Source organism: Solanum lycopersicum, chromosome 11 (assembly GCF_036512215.1).
Source record: "Solanum lycopersicum chromosome 11, SLM_r2.1".
NCBI classification, from domain to species: Eukaryota; Viridiplantae; Streptophyta; class Magnoliopsida; order Solanales; family Solanaceae; genus Solanum; species Solanum lycopersicum.
In genome coordinates, this window is record NC_090810.1 from 6,092,493 (window position 1) to 6,114,084 (window position 21,592).

Genomic DNA, 21,592 nt, shown 5'->3' on the forward strand with positions numbered 1-21,592 from the left:
GAAGTATGTGCACGGGTAAAACCAATGCTTATTATATGAAACTAGGACGCCAAATAGGGTATTACCTTTGTGGCTTTTCTCAGTAGACTGAAATACAATAAAGGTAACCTTTGGGAAGCAAAGAAAATTGTTACGTCATAAAAACCATCCTTGTCAATAAACTTAACTTGGTCGATATTAAGAAGAGATATCATGCATGTGTTTTTGAATACAAAAGAACTAGCTATGTTTGCTCCAATACAATGCAAACAGTAACTTGGCGCCACAGAAAACATTTTCCATGTTTCCAATCAGTTTTTTTAGTGTTCTATGAAAGATATGGTCAGATGTTACGGTAGAATTAAAATATAAATATGATATCTCATTCATTTTTCCTCAAATTCTTTTTCTATTGCTGATTGCAAGAGATACACTTGGATAGGCTACTGAACTCGAAATTCAAAACTCCTCATCTAGAAAGAAGAGGTATCCTAAACAATGAATAATCTACTAAAGGTACCTTTCAGATGTAAGAGAAACAAAATCTCTGCAGCACAAGAATTATCAAGGCCATAGAGCAAAGAACCCTGACCATTCTAAGCAGCAACCACCTCTTGAGCACATCTAGACTCCAACCATGATGTAGCTGCAACCTTCGTGGTCAAAAACCACCCAGCCTTATCAGGTGCCTCGTGGAATGGAGCGTTTAATTCCTTAAGGTGCGACTCAAATACACCTGCCAGACCTTTCTCGGAATATTTATGTTTTCCATGTCCTGTGTTGATTCCAAGCAATGATGGGAACTCTTCCCCACTTTCAAGTGCTTTGTTCAAGTCATTAACCCAGATGTGCAATGCTGTTAAAGCTGCACCAAGGGAGAGGCTCTTCAGATGTAAAGACCATTGAGTAGCAGTTCGAGACATAATATCTGTATAGATGTTGAGAGTTAGTCCAACATCTAACAACTCACAAGCTCTCTCCAACTGGTTAAGATTGACACATATGTCAATCAAACAGTTACAGTACGCTTTCCGGACATCCGTAGTTGCACAATCCAAAAGTTCAGCAGCATGTTTCTTAAAAGCCCCTTCTTCTTCTTCAACTTCATCATCCACTAGGAGTTTCACCACGTAACCAAGCTTCGGATTTGCCTTCTCAAGGCAGATAGTTAGCTTGTGAAGGTCTTCCTTTGCTGTTTGTGTCAAAACATTAAGAAGACAACCGGTAAACCGCTCATCTGCAGATAATCCCAAATCTGACAGCCTATCGAAAGTTCTTACTACATCATCTGTCCGACCTGCTTTTCCATAACACTGAATAAGCGAGGTCAAGACAAAGATATTTGGTTCAAACCCTGCTTCAATCATCTCATTCAATGTGAATTCCGCCTCCGAGACCTTCCCACTACAAGAGAATATGGTGATTAGAGAAGAGTATGTCCAGCTGTCAGGTTGGCAAGTCTCTGAGGCCGAGCTTTTCATCTCCTCAAAAATGTTAACAGCCTCATCTGTAAGTCCGACATCAGCACACATTGCCAAAAGTGTATTATATAGTACCACACTCAACTCCAATCCCTTCTCCTTCATTTCTTTATAGATTTTAAGAGCATCTTCACCATAACGAGCCCTACCATAAGCCCGAATGAGTGAAGCATAGGTACCCCAACTTGGTTGAAATCCATTGGTTAGCATTTCTCCATAGATGTTCTTTGCCTGCCATGGCCTCCTAGCTCTTCCCATAGCATCCAACAAACTGTTATACACAGTCATGTTAGGCTTTACACCAAGCGCTTTCATTTCCTCATACACATTCAAGCACCCATCAAAATTCCCCGCAGCCCCATAAATCCTAATCAACGTTGCAAATGTTACAGCATCTATACGCCATTTCTCTGTTCTCGCACGATCATACAAACTCAATGCCATATCTACATTACCAGCCTTACCATAAGCATCAATCATCACAGAGTACGTAACATCATCTGGTTCACACCCAAAAGATGGCAACTTTTCAAACCATTCAATAGCTTTTTCAGGCAAATTACACTGCCTAGCACAACTAATAATAGTCGAGAAAGTAACATTATCAGGCTTTACCCCTCTCTCAAGCATTTCATCAAACACCTTCTCTGCTCTATCCAAATCCTTATTTTTCCTCAAAACTTTCAACGTCACATTATATACAATCACCTCTTTGCTCAATTTCAACCTTTGTTGAAAATACTTCATCGCCAGCAACGCAGTTTCAGCATTAGTCATGTTATTCAATGTCACAACAGCATCTTGCTCTACTATTTTGTCACCCAATTCAGCTAAAACATTAGAAACATCTTCTTCTACAGGTTTACAAGAATCCAAAGACTCAGCCACTTTCATTAAAGAAGCATACCTGAAATCGTAAGACTTCCGCTTCAGCTCAGAAGCTCGGGGGCTTTTGGGGTTGACCCAAAGCTTGCTTTTTGATGAAGAAACAGCTTTTCTATCTGGGTATTGAGAAGTATTGGGATTTGAGACCTGGGATTGTTCTTGAAGTGACACTTGGGTCGTTCTAATACAAGATTTGGAGTGAAGTTTAAGGGGAAAAGTGAATTTTTGAGGAGAATTGAAGTTGCAGAAGATATTGGATTCATAGAGAGGAGAAAGTGTAGAGCTTGGAGCAGACGCCATTTTCTTGGAGCAAAGCTTTAGCGTTACCACCCGCCTTATCAACTATGGTGTTTCAAGAGAAATGGAAGAGGTGAATTTGATAAAAAAGAATTAACATATTGCCCCTTAAAAGTTTAGGATTATGAACAATTTACCCCCCTAAACTTTTCAAATAGTTATTTGAAAACTATTTCAAGTAAATGTGTACCCATTTTTTTTTGTTAGATAAAATTTGGTTCCTTTAATATTATTCGGTTTAGATGTAGGATACCTTTTCAGAAGTTAGCGCAATTCTAGAGGTTTGACCGAATTAAGCTTCTGCAATTTTAGAATCTCCTTGTTGAATGATTTGTTCTTTCATATTGGAATCAAATATTTGACCTTTTCGAGTTATGTTTGTAACTCACTTGAGGCACGAAAAATAACAAAAAGACGTGTATGAACGAGATATTCCGTAACAAAAAAAGAAGGGAAAGAATTAAATGGAGGAACTCTCGAGCATTTGGTGATCTCAAATATGAAGTTGTCTGATGGAAAGCTAATTTCATGTTTGATTTAGATAGGACTTTTTATGTTGAAAATTTCTCGTTCATTTTCATGTGAATTTCTCAACGAATATTTTCAAACTTGAGGGGTCCTATGTATTCTATCTCCGGAGCCACGAAGTAGACCCCCTCAAATATTAGCATTTAATAAGATCAGATATGAAGTTTCTCATATTATCCTTTACAAATCGTACTTTGTAATGTATTTCTTATTGTAATAATTTCAACAATTATTAACTTCCTAACTGATTGCGTTGAGAGCCAAATATTAACTTCAAATCGCGAGTTTGTAATTATATTTGTTTTTTTAAAAAAAAACCTAAATATTGAATACTTACTCTAATTCTAGAACAATTGGTCTTAACTAGTATTTTAATACTTTTTTTTCTCCAACAAAAATAATACTCTTATAACTTATCACGTGAGAACAATATTTTAGTTGAGTGATACACAAATTGGAATTAGAAGGATTTTCAGTTAAAATTTTGAGAAATTAAACCACTAGTAATGTTGAAAAATGACATTTATTAATCAATCAAGACTTTTCAACAATCTAATTAACATCTTTTATTCTATTTTACAAAAGAAAATTACCTATACATAGTTTATCATTTAATAACAATTTTTAATGAAAAAAAGACAACCCCATTAATAGAAGCCCACATTGAAGAGCCCAGACATTGACCCATCACCTTACATAATTGAGCAAGCATTAGCATTTTCATCATTAAAGTACTGATCACATCTGCTCACATAACAGCCCCTACCATAGCCATAAGGCCCAGGCCCATAGCTATCGTAACACGGCGGCGGAGGGACCGGTCTTCCCCACCCTTGATAACACGGGCCCCCGGTTTGGCCTTCGTAGCATTGTCCACAACAGTATTCCGGTGGCGGAGGGGCCGATCGTCCGTACCCTTGATAACACGGACCCCCAGTTTGGCCTCCGTAGCATTGTCCACAACAATATCCGTGTGGCGGTTGTGGGTATTCTTGAATTGGCACTGGCGTTGGCATTGGCATTACGGGCTCTGGTTTAGGTTTAGGAACTTCTTTGGGCTTTTCGGGCTCTGGTTTAGGTTTAGGAACTTCTTTGGGCTTTTCGGGCTCTTTGGGCTTAGGCTTCTCAACTTCTTTTGGCTTTTCAGGTGTCTTAGGTTTCTGAGGCTCTTTAATGATAACAATCTTAGGCTTCTCAGGTTCTTTAGGTTTTTCAGTAACGACAACCTTAGGCTTCTCAGGCTCCTTGGGCTTTTCAATGACGACAACTTTAGGTTTTTCGGGCTCTTTAGGCTTTTCAGGTTTGGGCTTTTCGGGCTCTTTGGGCTTTTCGGGAGGTTTGGGCTTTGGAGGGTCTTTGATTTCAATGCTTTTGATTACTCCACATCCTTTACAACACAATTTGTCACGAAGTTTTTCAGGATTACAACAAACAACAGTGATTGTGACTGTATTGCCCTTCTCATCATATACTTGATCTCTAATTTCTATTTTCCCAAAAAAATTGACACCACAAAAAAAAAAAAAGGAAAAAAAATCAAATGAATTTTTATTCATATTATAATATTGAAGAATTCAAGAAAAAAGAGACTTACGAGGGAATTTACAGAGAATTTTTTTAACTTTTTTGTAGCAGCTTGAACATTGAAGATCAACTTTGAGTACCATGATAGTAGTCTGATAATTAAACAATAAATTAAAATAATTCTAAGGATACAATTAATCAAAGCTTGTGAATAATATTATGCAAGAATGAACTAATTTTTTTTTTTTTGTATTTGTGGAAAGATAAAAATTCAAAAAATATTTAAGCGCGATCATATATATTAAATTCTTGATCAAACGTCATATAGTTATATATAAGATCGACCAGAATATTTTTCGAATAAAAAATAAATAGTGAATTCATACCTTTTCACCCCCCATGGTTGATACTTGAAGAAAATGGATTTTGTGTGGAGAGAAAAGAGTTTTAGCTTTAATAAAAATATATATTAGTATGAAAGAAACATCAAAAAGTCTTTATGAAGAAAAAAAAAAGAAGGAATAAAGTAGGAAAACATCTTTAAAATTAAATGGAAGTTAAAATTAATGATTTCATCTAAATTGGCAGCCACTAGAATTGCTGACTATACATATACTCTCAATTTTCATGTACTGGCTTTGATGGTCACATTTCACCTTCCCTTTTATACCAAGCAAATATATTCTCGTCCGGTTCGACGTTCGATATCTATATTGAGATTGGTTAAATTTGAATTCATACACTTTAAAGATTGTTTACAGAAATGACGCAACTAATAAGATTTTTTTTCATGTGTACAAAAATTCAAATTCAAGACCCCTGATTAAAAATGAGAAAAATGATCAATATTAATATTCAAGACCCCTGATTAAAGATGGGGAAAAATGATCAATATTAATACCATATACACTGTATTTAACTTTTACAAGTAAATTTTGTGGTGATAAGCATAACAACTTGATAAAGTGATTGATAATTAATTTGTTATAACATGTTAAATTAAATTAAATCATTAATAAGGAAAGTATCTTTCGAATCTCGTAGAATTAAATAGTTTTGATCCAAATACTTATTTATATATGTTATGAAATTTATTTAAATATTTTATCTAAATTGGTTGGGTTGGTGTACTACCCCCACATGGTGCTAGCTCTATATATGTAGGCATTCAATCTTTAAATTGTCATTAAATTTTACCTAATTTGTAATCATAAATCTTTTCCACTTTTTTTGTCTTCTACAAAAGAGTGTGAATGAAGATAATTGAACATAATTGACACGTAAAATAATGGACTAATTACAAAAATTGTAAGTGGAAAATGATAATTGTGGTGTGTCGTTATTGTGCATGCATCTCAATCAATTTTAAAGCTATATGTTATCTCTTACCAACACATCATACACCAAGTAAATTTTTAACATATGAGATGAAAATCAACTGTTTCAATAATTATATATTTAGCAAATTAATAAATAAAATAGAAAAGTCAAAGGTCAACATCATTAGTACTAAAAAAATATGTGATTCTTTTCTTTTAGGTAGAAGTTTAATGTCAAGGTGGGTACAAAGGCGGACTCACATGGTGTCTATCGGGTGCTTGAGCACCTATTAATTTCGTTACGAAATATGTATATTTGTATAGAAATTGATAGGTATTTGTATAAAATTAACATAGAGCACCCAATGAATAAATAATTTAGTTGGCTCAATGGCTCCTCTCACTGTTAACACGTATTTTTTTTATATTTTTCACTTTAGAGCACTCACAACCTTAAGTTCTTAGATCCGCCACTGGGTGGGTAGTGAGGGACCAAACTCAAAATCTATAGCTACAAAGTGAGGGGCGGCTTTTATAACTTTGTTGATCTATAGCCAAATTCTAAATTATTTCATATGATATGATGTAAACAAATATAATAAATAGATGTTCGTGGGGACATGGAATGTAGGAGGCAAAGTCACCACATGAAGAATTGAACTTGGTTGATTGAATGAATTCTAGTGCACCAATTGATATTTATGTTTTTAGATACGATAAGTAAATTTTATTTAGATATATAAATTATAATATGTTCTGATGAAATATTTAAACTTATAATTAAATATTTATAACTCAGTTCTAAAAAATGATTTTGTGAATGTTTTTACAAGTGTCCGTTAAATATGAAAGTTAACCTTTATAACTCACGATCTTCTTAAATTATACGCATCAAATCTCGATAAACCATATAATTACTAGCATATTCTAATCAAGTCCTGCTATGAACAGGTTCCAAGAAAGTGTCCATCTAAATGCAGGCAATGTACTAGGTGCAAAGGACAGTGGGCCACTTCCAAGTGGCTATCGTTGATTCGCTAAACTTTGAACAATGACACACACTAGAGTTCAAAACCTAAATAAGCAAAAAATAAATAAAAAATTGATCAAAATAAATCACTATTTTAGAAAGCAATTAAAATAAATTTAGTGAAAGAAAAAGTTTCACTTTATCCAATATTTTAAACATTTTCTGTTAGTCCCAACTCCCATAATGTTTATATTTCATTAGTGAAAGTTTTTCTTACACTTTATAAAGTGAAAGAAAAACCTACACTTTACAAAAAAAATATTTTATTTTGTTTTCTTTATGAAGTTTTTGTTGTGTTTGTCATATAATTGAGATATTTTCCCTATATATGCAAAATAATATAAATATGTATCACATGCACTTAATTTACTTAAATAAAAAAAAAATCAAGCGTTGGACATACTGATAATTATTTGCATAAAAAAATATGTGAGACGTGAAAAATTGAGAATGTCCTAACATTTTTTGTCATTTCAGACTCTGAGGACTGATTAAAATGATTATCTAGTCTTTAACTTGGAGCAATATTCCTACATTGTTGAAGTAAACCACTACAAAATATATAATAATAATAATAAAAAAAATCATATAATTAATAAATAATTAACAAAATGAACAAATAATAATCGAAATATAATCATTGAGCATTACCAGTCACTTTCACTGATAGTTTTGTTCAAATCAAAATCATATCAAACAGTAAGAATATTTTGTTAATGAGTCACGTTAGAAAAATCAGCAGATTGAGTTATCGGAAATCCATCAACGCTATTATGATTTTCTAATTGGGGATGAACATCGACCGATAAGGGAGAACATTGTTGACTAGTCTTAGGCTCCTTTCAAACATAGATTTCAAGTATTGTTAACTTGATTTGATCTATGTAATCATCTGAAACCCTTAGAAAGTCGGTCAACGATTCGTCATTATAGATAATCCACTCTCCAAAATTTACTTGTTCTTGTGATAAAAATAAAGTAGGTCAGCTTTTCTAACTAGGAGAGGTTGAACCACAATGTATCTCCTAGTCCAAATTGCTTATCGAATCGATATGATTATAACTCTTCTAGCCAAGGGCAAAATGGTAAATGTTACTTAGTGTAACGATCTATTTAGTCGTTTTGAGCAGCAGATTTTATTTCTAGAAAAACAGGCTGAGACGACGAAACCCACGACGGAACGTCATGGGGCGCGACGGACCGTCGAGGGTGTCTCGTCCCAAAACACTTAGAAATTCTGAAATTTGGGTGCTGAAATCGACTCTCTGAACTCTGTGACGGACCTGCAGGATGGACCGTCACAGGCACGACGAATCGTCGTGATCCACCGTTTCAAAACACTTCAACTCTTGAGAATTTGGTACAGGAAACGATTCTCTGAACGTCGTGACGGAAGTGCAGGACGGACCGTCGTAGGTACGACGCGCCGTCACAGACTCCTTAAGGAAATCGAGTCTCTGACGAACCTGCATGATGGACCGTCGCAGGCGCGACGGGCCGTCACAGGTTGCGTAATCCCAGTCGGAGTCGGATTTCTGGTTAAGTTTTAAAGGGGCGTTTTGGACTATTCCTGCTATAATTATATATTTCGTGGGTTTATATTAATAACTCAATTTCTTGGGGGATAAAAGAGGTAACCTTGAGTTAAATTGTGGGTTATTATTGTCATCTTTTATTCTTAATTATATGCTAATTAGGGTAAAAGAAAGAGGGTTTGAATAAGAAAATTTGAAAGCACAAGAGAGGGAGAAAACGAACGAACAGGGAGAGAAGAAGAACAAAGCTTTGGGAATTTGCTTGCTTGATCACTAGTCTTTGGTGGAGGTAGGTTATGGCTTTTATACTATTCGTAGTTAACTCTTAATAGCGAATGATATGTGTTGGGTGTATTGTAAGTCTTCTATATGCTTAATTGTATGCTTGCATGAATGTGATTATATAATTGTGATGAAATAAGCATGATGAAGCTATTGAATCCCAAATCTTGAAAACCCCTTGTTAATGATGATGCCTTGGTATAAAAGAAGGCTTGATGAACTAAAGTAATGAGATTGATGATGCCTTGGTATAAAAGAAGGCTTGAAGAATTAATGGAATGAAATTAGGGGATCGGGTGTTACGAACCGACACGTAGAATTAGGGGATTGGGTGTCACGAACCGACACGTAGAATTAGGGGATCGGGTGTCACGAATCGACACGTAGAATTAGGGGATCGGGTGTCACGAACCGACACGTAGAATTAGGGGATCGGGTGTCACGAACCGACACGTAGAATTAGGGGATCGGGTGTCACGAACCGACACGTAGAATTAGGGGATCGGGTGTCACGAACCGACACATAGAATTAGGGGATCGGGTGTCACGAACCGACAGGTAGAATTAGGGGATCGGGTGTTACGAACCGACACGTAGAATTAGGGGATCGGGTGTCACGAATCGACACGTAGAATTAGGGGATCGGAGTGTCACATTCCGACACAAGAGGAATAAAGATAATGAATCTCGGAATTATGTTAATAAATTCGAATGAAAAGAACCTAATTCCCAAATGAGCATGATATGGAGGCTTGAGTCCTCATAAATGTACTTGACGTTATTTATCAAAGATTCTTGTACATGGTGTTGCTACAGATTGAGTATTGTAGTTGATTTATGATATTATCTGATATATACTGTTTTCTATTTTGAGTTGGCCGATGATATCTACTCAGTACCCGTGTTTTGTACTGACCCCTACTTGTATGTTTCTTTCCTTGTTATTTGTGGAGTGCAGCAAACGTGCCGTCGTCTTCAACTCAACCGCAACTCTAGCCAGTCTTCATTACACCGGATTTCAGGGTGAGCTAATGCTTCTAGCTTGGACTGGATCTTCCTCTTCATGTCTCGATGCCTTGAAGTTCCGGTATGGACTAGCTTTTTATGTATTTTTGCTTCTTAGATACTCTTAGATTAGTAATTTGAGGATAGATGTTCTTGTGATGATGACTTCCAGATTTTGGGGATAATAATAGTTGTTGAGTTTTTAGAAGTTATTGAATTGGTTTTATTAATGAGTTTTTAAGTCTTCCGCATTACTTTCTGTTGATATTATATTGAAATGCTAAGGTTTAGATTGGTTGGTTCGCTCACATAGGAGGATAAGTGTGGGTGCCAGTCGCGGCCCGATTTGAGTCGTGACACTTAGTCGCAAGCAAACAAATGGTTGGATTATTTTTGTTATATGGACTCGTAAAGACTTGTATCAAGACATTACCAATTTGAAGGTTTCATGTGTTGGAACAGGCATCATTGGCTATTTTGAAAATAAGGTACAAATTAAATTAACTTGTAAGACATTGAATTTTTATTTATATATAGTAATATCGATATTGTAACGTACATTTTTTTCGATAGGGTTCGATATCGATCAGTGTAACGTTGCACCACAAGACATTTTATTTATTTGTATTCATTTGGCCCCCGAAGAAAAAGAAGCTGATGAGATTAAAAGAAATTCTCATGTCATGAAAACATTGAACAAAACAAGATTCTCCGATATCGGAAAATCTCACATTCTAACTTGTAAGCTTCATAAACTAATAAATACATATAATATATGACTTTGTATGAAATAGTTAAATGAAAGATCTCCATTAGTGTATCCTAACTTATTTTTGTGTGAGACGTACATCTCTGAAATTTGAGACCAAATTTCATAATTGACGTTAATTGGCGTTGTGATAAATTTATGACTAGTTAGAATTTAAAAAAAAATGTAATACATTTAATTTATAGAAGATTAAATCTAGTATTAAACATTTTGAAACCTTATTGAAACCCTACAAGTTTGACATGTGATCTCTTGAAGTTCAAACATGTTTGCTTTGATAATGATGTATCTCCATATACACCTCATTTGATACTTTATTCTCGTGCAATCTTATCCAAATGTATCGACGATAAAGAAGAACAATGAAATCTAAATATATTATCCTAGTTGTAGCATGATTGAATAAACACTAATATTAAGATATTGTTGTTATTGTTAGCATGATTGAAATGTTTTTTCCTAAAGTAAAACACTAATTTTTTTTTTAAATTACATAACACATCTTAATCAAAAGAGATACTTTGTAATAGGAGTGGGCATTCGATAATTCGGTTCGGTTTTGTTTTTTTTCTTTCGATTTTTTATTCTTATACAATGTGTATCGAACACCGAACCGAAATAATTCGGTTCGGTTCGGTTTTTGTTATTTCGGTTTTTTTAATGGGCCTGCTTAGTTGGGCCTCTAAAAATTTACAATTTTTTTGTTTGATTTTTCAGCTTAACGGTCTAAAAATAGTTACATAAAAAAGTGACTTTTACTTTTTAATTTTTTATTTTAAATTATAATATTTATTATTTAACATTAATAATTAATATAATATAAATATATATTATAATAAAATATATTTTGGTAAGCCGAAATATCGAATAACACAAAATTACATATCGAAAACTGAACCGCAATACCAAAAAAATAAAAACATATACCGAGTACCGAACCGAAAATCAAAAAACCAAAACTGAAATATCAAAAAAGTTTAATTCGATACGATATTTCGATTTTTTCCGATGTTTATGCCGAGCCCTACTTTGCAAGTAATTTGTTGAGGATCTCTATACTTAAAAAGTATTTCATTTTTGGAAGTGAATTTCCATGGCCCATTCATAAAGTTGGGTTATTTAGTTCTATTAAATTGGGCACATAAAAGCAAGAGTTCCTACCATATCCGTACACAAAAGCCCAATGAGAATCTTATCCATACAACATTTGAGAATTTATATAAATTCAATAATTTTGAAGTTAATTACTTAGGTTAAAAAAAAGTGAATTACTTAGATACACTTTACTTTGCAATATTATATATCTTATTAAATATTAGTTCCATTAGATACATCCAGATACATGTATATCAGATACATGAAATCAAATTTAGGTATAATTTTTTCTAAATATATTGTATCTAGGGGTGTACAAAATAAAACCGAAAATCGAATTAAACCACAACTCGAGTCAAACCGAAAAAAATCTGACTATATTTGAGTTGATTTAGTTTTAACTGAAAAAAGTCAATGCGGGACGAAACCAATCCGACATTATAAATATAATTTTAAAATTATATTTTATACATAAAAATATTTACTTTGATATAGTTTTAAATATTTCTTCTACTTTTTTATAATGTTTATCTTTGAATACATTATTTCAAGTTTAAAACTTAGAATTCTGGATGGTTTAATAAAGATTATCATCCACAGATGTTGATAATTTCAATAAAGTTTAACCAAAATTAACTTAATACTAATGCAAAAATAAAAAATAAAAATCCATTCAATACTAGGAATGACAATAATATTGAATATTGATTTTTAGTTTTACATTGGTTTAGATAATTAAAATACATAATCTAATTTTAATTTTCTTTAATATTTAGTCATGTAACTAATATTTATTAAACTTATTTTAGCATGATTTAGTACTTTTAAATGATGATCATTTTCATTTATAACTTCTTAATTTGCAATATTTGTTTTACTCGATATTATTATTATTATTATTATTATTATTATTATTTTGTCGGATATTTTATTGTCATTAATCATATGATATTATGTGTTATTTTCCTAAGAAACACATTAGATAGTTACACTTTCGTAGGACTAAAGAAATATTTGAAGTACAAATAAATTATATGTTTGTATGAATATTTTACCGGAAAAACCTGAAAATCCAAAAAACTCGAGTTGAAAAACCTGAGTTTTATTGGTTTCGTTTGGTTTATAAATTTAAAAATCCAACACAAAAGGTTTGGTTTGATACATGAAAAACTCGAACCAACCCGGTAATGTACACCCTTGTATTTGTATCCAAGAAGATTCACATATATCTCGATACATAGCTAATCTCGCTCGCCTCCCTCGTCTCTCTCACATCTAACTCGCCACTCTTTCATGTATCTGAATGCACACGAATATCGCCACCCGCCTCCCTCCCCAATCTCGCTCACCTCCCTCCCCAATCTTGCTCTCCTCTCTACCTATTTTTATATATGTGGTAGCAAAATACATGGTTATGAAGACTCTAGATTATGAAGCACAATTTGATCAACGAATCAATGAAGACAAGAATTTTTAGTATATATGTGAAAAAGTGGCTCATTCAATGGATCAGGTTGTGGCTGATGCGACTGGTTTTACCTATATGGATTGTCCTATATTTCATGCTAGGAAAAGGAAGAAAAATTTTGGTTTTTCAGTTTTGATTTTTTAGTGTTTCGGTTTGATGTCGATTGTTTCTTTTTTTGGAACTTCGATTCTTTAGTTCGGAATTCGGTGCAAGAATTTCGAAATTACGGTGCAATCAAAGAATCAAAGTTTTATTTACTAAGTTTAAAAATATTTGAATTATATTACTTAATTAATAATAGTTATACACTTTTGAATTTTGACTCAAAATATTAAAATGATTCATTTAAATTTTCAAATTTTAAATGACAACAAATATAATGTCAATAAAGTGTTAAACTATTGTTGTTTATGTACAATTATTTATTGTGAGTCCTTATAGTTTGGTTGTTCGAAAGTTCATCGTGGCGTCGGCTTGCTAAGCTGCTTGCTCTCTTCTTTATTCATTCAGCATTCCGGTATGGGAGAAAACCTTTAGATTTTAGCAAAATGGAAGTCATCTATGCTAAGAAACATAAACAAATCCTTTGGCATCTTCGCTAAAAAATCATATATGCCCTCTTTATTTTTATTAAATACATGATAAAATTCTTAACACTTTATCATATTCCCTCTTTATTTTTATTCACACCGAAAAGTCGATTTAAAAAACACCGAACTAAATCAAATCGAAGTAGAAAAAATCGAACCGAACCGATCTAGTTTAGTATAAACTATGGTGCACACTTTTCTAAAATCAAACACCAAAAAACGAAACCGAAATTTGATTAAACCAAACCGAAGAACTGAACGCTCACCCCTAATCTACACAAGTTGTTTGCTAGATTTTTCTTGAACAACAAAGAGGAGGGAAGGAATAAACATTGGGTAGCTTTGGAATAAGATGTGTCTTCCCAGAGTAGAGGGTAGATTGTGTTTCAAATAAGTGTCTAAAACTTTTTTTTGCAAAGCTTTGGTGGATTTTCAACAACTAATGCCAATTCAGATCGCAAACCTCATTAATACTAAGCGAAGCTAAGACAATGAACTATAAAATTAAAGTCTTCTTTACTCCTTTCGAAAAATTTTTATGTCAAGTGAAAATATGACAAACAAATAAAATTAAAGAAATCATTGTTTTATCACACTAATTTCATTGTATATTTATATTTATTTGTATTAGAGAAAACTTCTGGGATAGGATGTAATTAGCCTCTAAATATATGAGATTTCTATATTTTAAATTATTTATTTTTACAATAAACAACTTCAACATAATAATCTTTTTCAAATGTCCATACGACATAAATGCGTAGTTTACAATTGTGTTAGGTTACGAATTAAAACATTTCGCATTCGAGGAATATATAAAATGTTGATATCTTTGAAAAAGTTCATCGATCTTCATATATTTTCGCTAGTAGTTTTTTCGACTTATCTTCTTTTTGTAATATTTGCACCATAAGATTTGCATCTGATAAAATACTAATCATTGATCAATCAACTCGTAAAGATCGATTCAAAATCTTTCAAATCTCTACTCCTTCAACTAAGTATAATGTGTTTGTAGTTTGCTTAGTCAGTGAATTTTGTGATGCATTTCATTATTATCTTCAATAATAGAAATACTTCTATTTATTTTGGTTTAATATTGAAAGTATGTATTAAAAACTTAATTTCTAACCCCCACAACAATAAAAGCAATCATGAAATTAAATTTATTTCTATATACAATAACAATTATCATAATGTTATATTCTAAATATTGAAAGTACTTATTAAAATATTAATTTTTAACTCCACGAAAATAAAAACAATCATGAAAGCAATTTTACTCTATATACGATAACAATTGACATAATGTTATATTCTAAATTACATGAATACTTTTTTTATATTACACTCTAAATATCATGCCGTAAAAAAAAACTTTAAATCTTACCCTCTAAAAATAACCAATATACTTTTTTTTTCTTTTTCAAGTTATGATTATTTTTTATTTTTTTTTCTTCTATATTTTTCAAGCCCTTTTCTATTGACATTGTCATTTTTATTTTTATTTTTTAACTATTCATTTTTCTTTAGTTTGTATTTAATATTTTTTAGAATTGGAATATTAATTTTTTTTCTTGTCAATTTTTTTCAGTTAAATAGTTTATCATATTTGGTATTAAGAAAATATTCTATATAGAAATGAAAATTTCATATTTTTAAATTTTGATGAATACATTATCAAATCATAAATTTCTTAATAGTTAAACGTTATTCATTCTTTTAGTCACGTAATTTTATATTTCTTCAAATTAATTAAAAAATATTGATACATCATTTTAAAGATTATATTAATAATCAAGATACGAATTTAGTCGCATGCTATGTAACATAATATTAAAAATATGTTGACACAACAATTCTTTAAAGTATTTTTAGCAACAAAATATTAACTATTCAAAAACATTTTATTTTAGTTTAATTCAAACTTTTGTTTCAAAAACATGTCAAAACAAGTTTAGCATTTCTTAAAGTTAATTAATAGAAATTCTTCATTTTGACATAATTATAAAAATATCTTTATGGGCCAATTTTAAAAGTAAAGACAAGAATGAATTCTTTTAGATTTTCATTTTGGTCATTAATTATACAATTATTATTTCGCCCTTAAAAAAATTAAAATTACTAAAATGCCATTGCTTAATAGATATTTTGGGTTTAATGAAAATTTCACACTATAAAAAAAGAAAAAAGAATCTATAGAAAATGTGATTGAGAATGTGATTCCATATTAAATATCACATCATTAAAATACACATGACATTCAAGAAAAGATATTATGTTGTATTATCTTTATAAATCTATTACCACTTTTTTGATGTCATAATATAAAAACAGATATTCTAGAATATTTATAAATTGACCAAAAGTATAATAAAATAATAAATAAATATAGACAATATATGGCATTTGGTCTTTTCAGTTTAAAAAAAAAAAAGAGGAAAATTTGTATTTTTATATATATTGTCTTTGAATGAAAAAGCACAATGGTGAGCAATGTAATGATAGTTGTGAATGGTAACCATATAGAGGCATCAAGTTGTTTACAACAAGACAAAAGGTTTTGAGAAATCAATCACCTTCAAAACTCTCTTTTACAAAAATATATTATTATTTTTTTGAATTATGCAAAAAAAAAAAATAATAGCAAGGACTTGTTTGATTGTACCAAAGACCAGATAACCATGGACATAACAACATTTTATCACCACACATGTCACTTTATCAATGCCCATCAAATATATAGAAAATTATTTTTCCAGTCTGTTTCAATTTATTTATTTTATTTTAACTTAATACAAAATTTACAAGTAAAAAAATTATTTTAATTGCTTCTCAATTACTTCTACGAGTGCAATTTACCTCTTATCATGTCCGATAATTTTATTTGTCAAAACTTTAACAATCAATTGATACTTATTCTTTGGTGAGGTTTAAGTATTATATGAGACCTTATGGTTATATATTAATTAGTAAACCATAATATAAAAAATATACTATAATAATAAGAATCTCTTAATGCATCTATTCTTCTCTAACTTTGATTATCATCCTCTAAGTCATTGATTTATACATCAAACTACTATTTTATTTGGATTTTCAATTTCCCCCACTGAATTTTTTTTTTCCTTTTGTAGTTTTTTCCACTCAATTTCATGTATAGGAAATTCTGAAATATTCTTTGAAAATTATTATCATCGTTTAACATAGACTTTGAATTGGCCTTTTTGGAGAACAAAATATTAGAGATAATTAATTAGATTCAAGATTTTTAAGTTAGTGAAAGACAAATTGTTGTTGAATCCACTATTTGTCTTGTTTAAATTATCAAAATTGGACATTTTAAGTTTAGTCTGATCTTATTATTTGATTTATTTATGTTTAGTAACTAATAAAAATAAAAATAAAAATGAAAATGCATCATTTTGTATGTGTGTGTATATATATATATATATATTTCATAAAATTATATACGCATTAATATAAAGTATGCTTAAAAGCTTGTCTATTTTAAACGAAAGATAGAAAATTAAAATAGTGACTATTAAAAAGACAAATAATTAAATAGAAGATGAAAAAGGAAAAAAGTAACTAATAAAATTAAAAATGAAAATGAAAATGCATCATTCTGCAATATATATATATATATATATATATATATATATATATATATATTTCATAAAATTATATACGCATTAATTTAAAAGCTAGTCTATTTTAAACGAAAAATAGGAAATTAAAGTAGTGACTATTAAAAAGACAAATAATTAAATGGAAGATGAAAAGGAAAAAGTAACTAATAAAATTAAAAATAAAAATGAAAATGCATCATTTTGTAATATATTTATTTTTCATAAAATTATATATATGCATTAATATAAAGTATGCTTAAAAGCTAGTCTATTTTAAAGGAAAGATAGAAAATTAAAGTAGTGAGCATTAAATAGAAGATTAAAAGGAAAAAAGTAACGTAATGCTGAATCAGCAAATTGGACCATTGTGTCTCTTCGGCTAAAAATTCTCGTTACGTTTCGTTTTCTAAAAGTTTTAATTTAATAATACTATTTATAGTTAAATTAAAATAAATTAATTTATTACTTTTAATATTTAAAAATTATATAAAAATAATGTATATTTCAATTTCTCTCGTATCAATATAATAAAAAAATATTTTTTAATTAATATAAGTTAATATTAGTTTAACCTAAAAAAAAAAAGAAACATAATGAATAATTTGTGACGGAGAAAGTAACATGCAATTTAAGAAATTCCACGTCAGATTTTGTTGCTGTCTGCTGCTTATCTCCACCTCTCAACTTAAATATTTTTTCTCCAATACAATTACAAAGACAGACTCATCAAATACTATAATTTTGAAGTTACAAAAGAGTTTGAAAACATTGCATTTGAAAATCAACATTGTATAAAGATGGGGGAGGTAAGTTTCTACTCTTTAACAAAATTTATATTTTTGAGTCGAAAGTCTACTGAAAATAACATCTCTACTGTTACATGGTCGTAATGGTAGAAACATACGTACTCTTTACCCTCTTTAAATATCATCTTGTGAATTATACTGATTATATATTATTATTATTGTATATTTCAATGTATAGGCCGAGGCGAATCTTGAATACAACATATGATTACTTTACCAGAATACTATATATATATATATATATATATATATATATATATGTTAACTTGGGGTTGTTGTAGGAATTCCTAAATTTCATCTCTCACGTAAGTAAAGACAAGCGTTAAGATTAAAGTTCTAAATGCAAAAAAAAAAGAAGAACTTACTAGGTTCTGAATAAATTAGATTCTTACATACAAATTAAATATATGATCATATATATAATCGATATTACACAATTTTGTTTGTTTGTTTTTATTTCATAGGAGAAAAGGGAAGAAGAAGAGGCACAAGAGATGGTGCTAAAAGTTGATTTGCACTGTGAAGGTTGTGCTAGAAAAGTTGCAAGAGCATTGAAAGGCCTTCAAGGTTTTATTTCTCTCTATGTTTTTCCCTTTTTTTTAAAAAAATAAAATTTGATTTTTATAGGTTTTTGTTTTGTAACTAGACATTAATTTATCAAACTATTTGATTTCCCTTATCCCTTGCACGTTTCCAATTCAAGAATTAATTTACTCAGAAGTAACACATTATTAAAACCATCAATAAACCACCAAAGACTATAGTCAAACCAATCAATGTTATTTTTTGGTATAGTTTATTACGATTTAAGATATATGCATCAACAATAAAAATATATGTATTAAATATATATAACAATGTTATCTATAATTATCTTTTAAATAAAGCGCAGAAATAGATGAAGTGACGATCGATTACGAGGAAAGTAAGGTGGTGGTGAAAGGAAAAAATGTAGATCCACTTAAAGTGTGTGAAAGGGTGGAAAGGAAAAGTGGTAGAAAAGTTGAACTTATTTCACATATGACAAAGCCATTTGAAGAAAATACAAAGGAAGAAGAAATCAAGAAAGAAGAAGAGAAAAAAGATGAGGTAATTTATTTTAATCTACTTACTATTAATTAGTTAAATAAATTAAGATTAAGCACATGATTTGTGATTAAATTGTTTCTTGTCTCATTAATTTGTTACTTGCACATTGATTTAATTTGTGTATTTCTATGACCATCTATTTTTGGTGGACTATTTTCCTTTGAATTTAGCTAACTAATCAAGATTAAGTTATATGAACTTTGAAATCTCATGCATGTTCAAATTTGATTAATATTTAATCAAGATTGTGACTATATATTGCTTTAGGTTCATAACTTTATTAGTAGACTATTTAAATTTTCATCCAACGAAATAGATTATATGTGGTAACAAACACAAAAATTAGTATAATGTAGCTAGGATGGACAATGTTTTATTTTGGAGTAAATTGATATTTTGGGTACCTAATGGGTGTATTCAACTATATATTATATGAAGCTAGAAAGGTACCGTGGAGTGAATTCAAGAATTAAAGTTTATGGGAGCTAGGAGAAATCACGAGTCAGACCGGTATTCAATGCGTTATGCATCGAATATTATGTTGTTTGAATTCTTTAAATTTATTTACTTATTGAATTTTCTAATAGTACGTTATGTATTTTTGAAAGATCTATTATATAAATGAGACAGCATAAGTAATTATATGGTTCTAAAAATATTAGTTTCGTGTTTGCATGTGCACGTATGCAAAAAGAATATCAATATACATGTAAAAAATGAATATCAATTCATGTTTCAATTGTTGTTGAGAATGTTTTGGGCCTACATTTTAAACAAATGGATTGTATGCAACAAGTCCAATTAATATATGTATTTATTTATTAATGATCATTTGTATGTACTATAAACATACTCCTGTCTAATCATATACATATATATATTCATCTTCTTGATAAGTATGTTTAGTCGTTGATTAGATGAATTAATTAATTAATTAACATGAAAGTGTGATACATATATATACATGACAGCCTCCTCCTGAAATAACACTTGTGTTGAACGTTCAAATGCATTGTGATGCTTGTGCTCAAGTTCTTCAGAAGCAAATCCGCAAAATCAAAGGTAATCGTATAAATAATTTATTCAGAATTCATCATAATTAATTAAATATGATAATGTGCTGCATGCAGGTGTAGAATGTGTTACGACAGATATTGAAAAAAGTCAAGTAATTATAAAAGGTTTCAATATCGACCCAGAAAAGTTAACTAAAGAAGTGAATAAGAGAAGCGGAAAACAAGCTTCACTCGTAAATAATATTATTCAAGAGAAAGAAGAAGAAGAAGAGAAGGAGGAAGAAAAAGAAGAATATATTATTAAGGATTATAATTTAGCTCAAAAGTACTACAACAACAACATGGAGTACTACGCTAATTATTCTCCTCAAATTTTCAGTGATAACAATCCTAATGCTTGCTCTATCATGTAACTTAATTAATATTCACGCTAATTTAAGAATGAATTTTACTTCACCAATTTTCAATATGATCTACTATCTAGTAATTATTATATCGTTAGTTGTTACGTATAATAAACGTGAACAATTGATAATTAAGACCTTTCTTTATCTATAAAAATTATAACTGGCTAATTATCAAATAAGTTGTATCAACAATGTGATAAGATTATATATTGATAATAGTCCTTTATTACTTTCATTTTTTTTCCACCGTCAAGTTGTTGCTAAAGTTAGAATAATATCCACATATTATAGTCAATGCCTAAAAAAATGTTTTTTTAAGTCAGCATAAAAAGTCGAGTTATTATTACAAGTTTCAAATTTTAAATATTTTTTCGATTATATAATTTGATCTTTAAATATTTTAAATTTTCGAAAAACTAGGTCAGTCCTATTTTTGAATTATTAGCACTTCCATTCATAATTTTTTTTTTGAAACATAGATATTTTTTTGGCTATTTTTGTCATTGATTAGTTGGTGTCAATTGGAGAATATTATTTATTGTGCTAGCCAAATGCTACGTACCGTGTAGCATAATTAAATAGGATAAATATTCTTTTTTTTTAAGATGCTTTTTGTTTTGTTCTAAATTTTTGTGGTAAAAGTTATTCAACTTTTTCCTACTTAAAAAATAAAACAGATAGATTATTACCTTTTTTAAGATTCCAAAATTGCTCTATCCAACTTGCAACATTTCCCTTTGTCCCTGCTTCTTGGTCCCTTTTTACTACTAATGTTGTTGGTATAATACTAACTATTACGACTACGATAATAAATTTAGTGTAATTTTATAAATAGATTAGAAAATGAAAAAGGAT

General features: G+C 30.2%; 3 protein-coding genes across 4 annotated transcripts; 1 reads left to right on the forward strand and 2 right to left on the reverse strand.

Moving 5' to 3' along the window:
• Positions 1-340: 340 nt before the first annotated feature.
• LOC101264082 (pentatricopeptide repeat-containing protein At4g16390, chloroplastic) lies at positions 341-3,159 on the reverse strand. Its single transcript, XM_004250243.5, has one exon. It carries the CDS (start codon positions 2,643-2,645, stop codon positions 576-578), a length of 2,070 nt encoding a protein of 689 aa, XP_004250291.1. The 5' UTR covers positions 2,646-3,159; the 3' UTR covers positions 341-575.
• Positions 3,160-3,674: 515 nt separating this feature from the next.
• On the reverse strand, positions 3,675-5,332 carry LOC101264390 (protein PYRICULARIA ORYZAE RESISTANCE 21). The gene is made up of 3 exons (XM_004250244.4): positions 5,081-5,332; positions 4,765-4,846; positions 3,675-4,656 (listed from the first exon to the last, which is right to left on the reverse strand). Exons 1-3 carry the CDS (start codon positions 5,093-5,095, stop codon positions 3,863-3,865), a joined length of 891 nt encoding a protein of 296 aa, XP_004250292.1. The 5' UTR covers positions 5,096-5,332; the 3' UTR covers positions 3,675-3,862.
• Positions 5,333-18,047: 12,715 nt separating this feature from the next.
• LOC101264884 (heavy metal-associated isoprenylated plant protein 7-like) lies at positions 18,048-20,797 on the forward strand. Of its 2 annotated transcripts, XM_069291403.1 has the most exons (6): positions 18,208-18,225; positions 18,404-18,530; positions 18,690-18,792; positions 19,118-19,314; positions 20,286-20,376; positions 20,445-20,797. In XM_069291403.1, the coding sequence occupies exons 3-6, from the start codon at positions 18,720-18,722 to the stop codon at positions 20,741-20,743; spliced, it is 660 nt and encodes a 219-aa protein (XP_069147504.1). In that variant the 5' UTR covers positions 18,208-18,225; positions 18,404-18,530; positions 18,690-18,719; the 3' UTR covers positions 20,744-20,797. The 2 variants fall into 2 exon arrangements, with proteins under 2 accessions (XP_069147503.1, XP_069147504.1); XM_069291402.1 differs by lacking the exon at positions 18,404-18,530 and having other exon boundaries at positions 18,048-18,225.
• Positions 20,798-21,592: the final 795 nt, after the last annotated feature.